The sequence below is a fragment of the Physella acuta genome, unplaced genomic scaffold (genome assembly GCF_028476545.2).
Source record: "Physella acuta isolate Inbredline_101_S28 unplaced genomic scaffold, ASM2847654v3 ptg000546l, whole genome shotgun sequence".
Classification (NCBI taxonomy): domain Eukaryota; kingdom Metazoa; phylum Mollusca; class Gastropoda; family Physidae; genus Physella; species Physella acuta.
This window is the reverse complement of record NW_026732065.1, coordinates 172,961-182,562: the sequence shown is the minus strand read 5'-3', so window position 1 is coordinate 182,562 and position 9,602 is coordinate 172,961. Positions and strand designations below refer to the sequence as shown.

The following is a 9,602-nucleotide window of genomic DNA, read 5'->3' as shown; positions in this document are numbered from 1 at the left end:
GCCAGTGGGACCCCTTCATCAATATTCTTTAGAGTTAGCTTACCCAACACTCTTATGTAATACAACGTATGCATCTCTTGTTCGGCAGGCCTTATTTTTATATTAGTTTATCTATTATAAAATATAGTATGTTTTAATTTAGGGTCATCTATCTATGACTTCAATAATTGAGTCAGTTATAGGCTGTTCCAATATGTCGGGAGCCCATTTGTCGGTAGCCAATATGTCATGAGCCCATTTTGTCGGGAGCAAATTTGTTGTGAGCCCTTATGCCGGGTGCCAATATGTCGGGAGCCACTTTGTCGGGAGCCAGTATGTCCTGAGCCTATTTGTCGGGAGCCAATATGACGAGAGTCCATTTGTCGGGAGCCTAAATGTCGGGAGCTCATTTGTCGGGAGCCTATATGTCGCGAGCCAATATAACGGGAGCCCATACTTTATTACTAACCATCGACGGTTATAGGGAAGGCATCGCTTGTGCTTGAGACCCCGCTGTACGTGATGGTGCAGGTGTAGCTTCCAGCATCTTTGGCTGTGGTTGCTCCAGTTATAGTGTAAGTCTCAGATGATGGAGTTAAATTATCATTGTCTCTGAAAGTATTTTGATTTTGTTAATTATATTTCATGAATATTATAGTAATGCTTTTATGTTGGTGTAGGTATATTTGTTGCTTCTGTTTGAGGTTTGAGTTTCCTCTCCTAGATGGGTTGCTGGCCCCAGCTATCCAGCCACCTCTGCTTATTGTCTTGAACTCGGTACTTTTTAAAAACAACAATTATGATAATTACCAACCTGACAACAACGTCTGCAGTACATCGACAAGTGAGTTCTATTTAAAATTTTATCTTGTTGCCCGTTAAAATGATAGATTTTTTTTATTCCAATGAACTGTTACATGATTTTTTTTCAGAGATAGTTAATTCATATAAAAAGATTCTAGGTAGGCCTTTATATAAATAGCTAAAACCAATGATTTTTTTTTCTGTCTCATATGCTACATTGTGTTTGACTTACTTTTTCCAAAGGAATGTCACTCCTGTGGTATTACTTGAACCAATATCACACATTAGAATGTAGTCACCACCTTCACCATATATAGAGCCAGCAGTCATTCTGATAATTGTTGGTTTAACAACTGAAATAGTAGATTTGTCGGATATAATTATTATTTAGCAGTTGTGTTTTATCTTTATACAATTAAACAAGCTACTCATCTTTATATAAACCACACATAAAATTGTCATTTAGAATTCGTCATGTAATATTCCACCTTGTCCGTTACACATTAAAATTTACACTTAACCTGAACTTAATATTGAACTTATACTAGTATTGCAATGCTAGCATTAAAACTTACAGACACACGATTCGCCAATCAGCTTGTAATGAGCTGTGCACGAGCAGAATTTTAGTGTTGTTGTGGTACATGTTCCTGTGTACCCATTGCCTGTACAGTCAGTGTTTGTTGTACACCGTTTACCTGGAGCTATGTTTGTTAGATACAATGGTATTTAGATTGATTTAGGGTATAGAGCAATTATTGTTTCATATGTATTTATATCTAAATATACAGCCTATATTTATTTTTTCATTATATAATTTATATGAATATAGTAATATACAATGTCTGTATTTATATTTTTTGGGCCTAAATGTTAATTAGTTGAAATGGTCATTCCTCACGTTTTAATTCATTCGTTTTACATTACTTAACGTAAACATGTTTCTAGATAACAGTAATTTTGCAATCGCAAAAAAAATTTACATTTTGACTGTTCAACATTTTATCATATTGATTTTTCCGGACGTATTTGAATATAGCAGTAACGTCTTTTTTCCCTAAATATTTAATTTATAGTACAGTTAAGTTATACGTTTTAATATCAAATTCTCAAAAACTAACCTGAAACTGTAACAGGAAACGAAAGACTTGTCGATGAATCTCCATTGTAGGTAATTGTGCAGGTGTAGCTTCCACCATCTTTGGCTGCTGTTACTCCAGTTATGGTGTAAGTTTCAGATACAATAGTAGTATCATTACCGTCTCTGTAAGTTTTAGATTATGTTAATTATTTTACATTAACATTGCAGTAAAAGTGTGTGTACTTAGCATTGTGTTTCGTAATATGTATGTCTCTAACCTAAATGTCAAACATAAAGTATTGGTTTCAATAAATCTATTTTAAACGCTAAACATTGTCTGACAATATTAATTAGAACAGAGATGGTGTAATAAAGCAGTTGTAACTCAGGGTAATGTAGTGCCCTACTGCTTTCTGACGATCACCAACACAATTTAAGATAAAATATGTAGGCCTATGCAAACTGTAATGATATAAGAAAAGAAAACACAACCAAAGAAAAGACTACTTTATTATTAATTTTTCTGAGAGTAAACTTAAATTGTCAGCTAAATGTTAAATAAATTATAAAAATCTTTGACAACCAAATAATAATTATTTTAATAAAGTTGAAAACAATTAAATTAATTTTCTGACAGTTTAACCGGAAATTTTACAACGAATGACAATGTCGTGCACGTACACGTACACGTACACGTACACGTACACGTACACGTACACGTACACGTACACGTACACGTACACGTACACGTACACGTACACGTACACGTACACGTACACGTACACGTACACGTACACGTACACGTACACGTACACGTACACCTACACCTACACCTACACCTACACCTACGCCTACGCCTACGCCTACACCTACACCTTCACATACACCCACACCCACAACCACAACCACAACCACAACTACACCCACACACAAACGTACACGCACATACACACGCACACGTATAAACACACGCACACTTACTTGCTCCAAACGTATGTCATGCCCGTATTTATACTCGAATCAGTGTTGCAAATAAGGGCGTAATCGCCTCCTTCAGCATACACATCGCCAGCAGTCACACGGCTGATTGATGGCGTTATAACTAACAATCATACAGCATATTATACACGTTTTTAACAGTAGGCTTATCAACATTTTGAACAATATAAAATTCATCATTGTTAACACATCATTCTTTGAACTTTGCTTTTTAAATGTCATTTTATAACTTGTATCATTTCCTTGATTGTAAATATTTAAAAAATGTTGATTTGATTATTTTAAAATAGAAAAATCAGATGTTATTATTTTAATTAGATTACGTAAAAAACAACTTACAGACACACGCTTCGCCTTTCAACTTGTAATGAGACAAGCAATCGCAGATTCTTGGTGATGTCAAAGAACATATTCCTGCATATTCTTTGAATAGACAGTTAGTGTCTTGTGTACATCGTTTGCCTGGAGCTATGTTGATAAAATCCTCTTATAATCAATTATGTTTAATGACGTTTTACAAAACTGTTAGTTGTATAAATATAATGTATAAAATATTTTATCATATATAGATTTAAGTACATATTATATATATATATATATATATATATGTAAAAATACATTTTATATGTATTTATTACCCTGTTTATGAATCAATATTAGCTATTTATTTAGTATTTGTTAATTTGTGAGACCTTAAGATAGGATAGTAGATTGTAGGAATCTGGAAATATAGAGCTCTGATCCCTGACACAAATTTGTAAGACAGTAGAGAATTCTGTCACTTTGTGCTAAATCATAATGTTATAGGATTATTGAAACAGAAGAACTTTAAATTATCTGCTAATGTTTTTTTAGCAAGGACTTAAAAAATATATTATTTCATTATAATAGTTACGCTTTTATATCTGCCTGTCTATCCAAAACGTTCTAGAGAAAAAACTTTGGAAAATAAAAATTTTCACATTCAAACGGAACGAAACTTCCCACGACTGTGACGTCAAATGGAATATATAGGACAAAATATATATGCCAAAAAAAGTATGGCATCATTGATACTCGATAATAAAGACACTAACATTATGGGTCTCATCTTAAAAGTGGTCTGCGTGTACAGTTTCTTTCAGGCATCTCTTTGTGTAAATCCTATTCAAAAGCCGATTCTGTTTAACATTCCGTTTTTATTGACATTTTTTTGGTTTTGGTTTCAGTTTAGAGAAAAAGACAACACTATCAACTTAGCGACCCTTGTATTTCTCTCTCTCAACGAGCCATTTATCTAGTAGTATATATTATCGAATTTGAAATAAATAGTTCACATCTTACCTTCGATGGTTACATCTAACGCATCGCTTGTGCTTGAGACCCCGCTGTACGTGATGGTGCAGGTATAGTTACCATCATGTGTGGCTGCTGATGCTCCAGTAATTGTATACGATTTAGTGATAGCCGTATCAACTCCGTTTCTGTAAACATTTAGATATATACTAATGTTTTATGTCAGTTTATTACATGTACACTTCTATTCCGAGTCATTCACAAATATTAACATTTTTAAAACTTAATTTACTTTTATCAAACACCCAATCTAGTTTTATCTAATAGAAATCTATATTTCAGTTTGTCAATACATTCAGAAACAACTAAATTTAGATAGATGTATAGTTATTTTTTGTCCTTAAATGCGACCCCAGTGTGGTTTTGATCATTTAAATAGTGTACAAAGACAAAAAGACGAAAAAGTTAAAGTAAATTTATAACGTTGTTATGCACTTAAGAATTAATAATATAATCATATAGGCATGAAGGTAAACATATCATTATTGGAAAAGAAATTCAATCTAACAAGCAAAGCCACAACCAGCTGTTTTTACCCAACGTAAATATTTAAGTATACATAAACAAATTCAACACATTATTAATTTTAAAAAAAAACCCACCTAAAAACAGAGACGTATTTAATTATTTCTTAAGATTGTATAAAATTAATAAAAAAATAGTTTAAATTAACAAAAATTGAGGTGTATTCGCAAAAAACCCCTTACACTGTGTTTTTTAGGAAAATCCTGACAATTCTGTAAAGGTAGAACTATAATATGCGTGTTGTTGGAATACTATATATATATATATATATATATATATATATATATATATATATATATATATATATATATATATATATATATATACATATACATATACATATATATATATATATATATATATATATATATATAAATTTAAATATATATATATATATATATATTATATATATATATATATATATATATATATATATATATATATATATATATATATATATATATATATTTAAAGTTGTTAATAAAGTCGGTGAAGTTGTGTTAGATTTCGTTTATTGTGTGACCATAAACAGCTGTGTGTTAAATAATTAACTTTTATATTTTATTAACTTTTTAATGCTAGAAATCGTATGAAATTTATTTTTATACATTTAAAACAAATTTAAACATAACAAATAAAATCTACTCAAATCTGTAACTTACGCATTTAATAAAAAAGTTTTTTTTTCATGTTTGGTTGTGTTTGTTTATGTTTGTTTGTATATGTATGCATTTTTGTTTGTATGTTTATTTTATATATCGTCTTACAATTTTTATAACCGTTCAACAATGGACATAATGCAATAGCGACAACCTCGTAATCTACATACCTTAAATACTCTACGCTCAACATAACACAATACGATCATATACCACTTCCGTGATACCTCTACTTGCACACCTTAGTTCGTCTAATTTGCACAGTATTATTTAAATATTTAAGAGTTCATAATTAAGACCACGGGAGCGTCCTTGCTTTGTCTGTCATGTTTGGCTTAGACTTACTTTTTCCAGACGAAGGTCACGCCAGTGACGTCAGCTGATCCAGTTTCACACGAGAGAGTGTAGTCACCGCCTTCACCAAAAATGGTTCCAGATGGATCACGGGTAATCGTGGGCTTCACAACTGTTCAACAGGATATTTTACACGATTTAACACAGTCTTTTAAAGAAGTGCAGTTTATTTAAGGTAATTTAAGTAAAGTTAGATCACGCTTCTGAGCAAGACTGATTGGCATGTCATGTACTACTGACTACTGCAGAAATTATAAATCATACCAGACGGGTTAAGGACGTTACAAAATGTAATTTATTTTTTGTTTTTCATTGCCGAAAACACCATGCACCTTTTGAAGTATCCTAATTTGTACATTCCTTTTCGGGAATAACAGTAACTCGTCTGGTAACTAGCCAGGAGGTCTTAAGTTCGAATCTTGGTTCGAACTTGTGATTGTATGCCCACACTGCTGTAGAGGGTACCTAACTGACGTTAGGGAAAGTAAAGGCGGCTGTGTATAGTGCTGACCACACCATCTATGTAGGTCTTATATGCCGAGGTCAAGAAACATGAACTCTACTTCATTTTACCCAGTAGATTGCTAGGAATAAAGAGGAATCTATAATTTGTATACATTAATTTTTATAATGTATACGTATAAATGATAACTGTATCGGTTTTACTAAATGTCTGTTACGTTTTGTCCAAGTCATATATAATGTAGGCTCAAATAAAGCTCCAAGACAGGAAGAGGATGAAAAATGGACGCCAGCGTGAAAAGTCTCAAAGGTATTTGAGAGGCCCATAAATTAATTTAAAAATCATGCACGGCGTAGTTACAACTAACTTGGTTATAAAATCCTGTCTGGTTTTTTTCGGACTTTACTAAATATTGGATGTATTTGATGTTTTTTATTATTTTCGGTAACTAAATAATAATAATAAAAAAAAAAAAAAAAAAAAAAACAATTTGGTTTTCACGTGTAATAGCGACATAAACAATGGCATCCATAAATGTTTATTGTACACACTGTAAGCTAAAAGAAGAAAAACTAGGTCATGGGGTATAAATTTGCTTTGTTTGTTAAAAGCTTGATCTGCAATGTTTTGTAAACAAACAAAAAAAACTATAAAGTGGGGCTGTCAGAAATCGATCAAGGAGTTCCTGTACAGCCAATCAATGTTTGTCTTACGAAAGTGAAACATCGGGTTATAACTTATAATTGTACAAGCTGATAATTATATATAATTTGAAACACAACTGTCCAAGTCCTACAATCCTATAAATATATTCATACGACGCTATTAATAACAAGCCTTAATTTTTCATCATGTTATTTTGATTTCATTCAATTAATCTGTTACATTAAACACTGAAAACCTAATGAATATTTACTAAACACTAAAACACTTACGACTGCAGGTTTCTCCTCGCGCAACAAAATTCTTATCACAGGTACAGACTTGAGGTGAACCGGAGGGGCATTGACCTGTGTACCCGTTGCCTGTGCAGGTACTGGCTGATGAACATCGTTTTCCTGGTGCTATATATTAAAATTATATATATATATATATATATATATATATATATATATATATATATATATATATATATATATATATATGCTTGTTGACTTTCATCTCCCCCGTCCCCAATATCACACATCGTCACAAAAAGCCGGACCCGGGCATGAAATATGACGTCAAACCTCAGCCTACATATTTTTTGTCTTTTAAAAGCACCAAAGTTCTCAACACCAAGAACATTGGCTAAACAATTCTTTATTCTAATCCATCCTATGTTATTCAATTTAATGTAAGCAGTGAAACAATAAATAAATGACAAAAAAACAGTGTCATATACCATATAGTTAAATAAGTATATACAAGAATAATTCAGGGAGATCACTAATTTTATTGTTATTGTTTCATGATTGCCTCAAAATAAAAATGAACTATTATTTATTCATTATTTGTGTTTCTTAGAGAGAACGAAGTACTCACTTTCAACCTAGTTGACTGACAACAAAGACAATGACGAACAATACATGGTTACAACATAAATACGCAACTCGTATACTTGAATATATATTAAACATGATTGCATGATCCAAGGTCAAGGTCAAGCTGTAAATGACAAACAAATACAAAAGACGTAAACGCGACGTTTTAACCAACGAAGTAGTTACATATTTTAAAAAAAACTAATGTAAAAGATTATGCACATGTTTGTACTAAATAAAGTAATTTGCCACCAAAACAGGATTTGACTTCTAAACTGGAAGAACCAGATGTTTGTGTGAAAGAGAGACGAGCGCACAAGCCAAATTGATAGCTAAATGATGCGGATAGAAGACAAACATGGAGTTAGCTTACTCAGTTATACTAAACTGATGTTTACTATAGGGCTGGTAAGTAGGTCACCAAACAGTTCTATAGCTCATGCAGGATTTATTGCTCCGTAGAACTGGTTGGTGACCTACTTACAAGCCCTATAACTCCAAGACTAAGTGCAATGAACTTGAAATGAGGATGGCTACCGGGTTGGCGAAAAGTTTACTTTAGGCGAAATCTTCGAAGAAAACGATTGAACTTTGAGAACAGTGGCAGTAAAATGTACCATATAAGTTGTGGTACACTATGGAATTTGACATTGGATGTGTGTTCATTTATGTACTATTTTGGGAGCAATGATTTTACATATAGAAATAAAGTGTTGTTATCTGGAAACTGCGGTCAGAGTGTGTTTATCATTCGGACCTAAGCCAGCGTCAAATGACGTGTCCGCTTCCAAGGAGTGGACGAGAACACGCACGACTAGCAGCTATTATATCTCTGCCGCATTTAGTCGCTGCGCTAAAAGGGTTGAATACAACCAAACAAATAACGTATTAAGTCTGTCACACACATACACATATACACTCATATATATATATATATATATATATATATATATATATATATATATATATATATATATATATATATATATATATATATGATAGAAGCGTTACTAGCCTGCGACTGTTACAGTAAACGAATCGCTTTTGCTTGAGGCAAAGTTGTACGTGTTAGTGCAGGTGTAGTCGCCATCATGAGTAGTTGAATCTGCATTTTTAATTGAGTAGGACTTTGTTGTAACGCCAGTGTCGACATCACCTCTGGAATAACACAACATTGAGAAAATTCTACTGCAAATTCTGACTAAGAATTTGTATTTCAGTATTAGTATCTCAACATGTTTATTTTAGTAAAAAAATAGTTAGGACAGGTTACCATTACATAGGTAAGCTCTTCGTAAAAGAGCTGATTTTGTTTTACTTTGTTCTCAACTATTTTTCAATTACGATTTAGTAAGAAACCAAAGCCCTTATATGCTGGAAGTGACATTCCAACTCTGATTGTAATGTAAGAATAGTAGCCTTTGTCGGCTAAGCTTTGCTTCAGCCGTTTATACCCATGTCTAAATTTAAATTATAAATGATACATTAATGAGTGATTACGTTTTCATAAAAATAAACAGTAATGCATCAATCTACGCACACAGCCGCGACACGTACACTTTTACCTGATTATAAAATTTAACTTACATATCACTTGTCATTTCTCGATAACAATGTTCATTACGCTAAAATAATGAACATCGGAGTCAAGTCATTATGTCTAGAGTCGTGTTTTTTTTCCTCTTTAAATACTCCTATAACAATTTCTATAATCTCCATCCCTATAGAAATAGCATTCCTTATTCATATCCCCCTATCCGCAAACATTTATCTCATCCATTATTCCTTATCCTTTATACAATAATATACTCTACAAGTACTATAAAAACAAATCCCACCACTGCCTAATAAATGTTTAAATAATATGTAGGCCTTCACGA

At 32.3% G+C, this 9,602-nt stretch overlaps 1 protein-coding gene across 1 annotated transcript; it reads right to left on the bottom strand.

The window, feature by feature from the left end:
- Positions 1-611: 611 nt before the first annotated feature.
- LOC131946161 (uncharacterized) lies at positions 612-7,385 on the bottom strand. The gene is made up of 10 exons (XM_059306811.1): positions 7,355-7,385; positions 7,135-7,263; positions 5,728-5,848; positions 4,187-4,326; positions 3,203-3,331; positions 2,846-2,966; positions 1,905-2,047; positions 1,359-1,487; positions 1,016-1,136; positions 612-759 (listed from the first exon to the last, which is right to left on the bottom strand). The coding sequence occupies exons 1-10, from the start codon at positions 7,383-7,385 to the stop codon at positions 612-614; spliced, it is 1,212 nt and encodes a 403-aa protein (XP_059162794.1).
- Between the last annotated feature and the right edge of the window lie 2,217 nt (positions 7,386-9,602).

What these genes read in the sequence shown, in the direction of transcription:
- LOC131946161 (XM_059306811.1), bottom strand. Translation starts at nt 7,385, where the DNA reads ATGTGTGATATTGGGGACGGGGGAGATGAAA. An exon ending in GTTTCCTGTTACAGTTTCAG is followed by an intron (nt 1,488 to 1,904) that starts GTTAGTTTTTGA and finishes TAACAAACATAG; the next exon opens with CTCCAGGTAAACGGTGTACA. An exon ending in GTGACATTCCTTTGGAAAAA is followed by an intron (nt 760 to 1,015) that starts GTAAGTCAAACA and finishes GTTTTTAAAAAG; the next exon opens with TACCGAGTTCAAGACAATAA.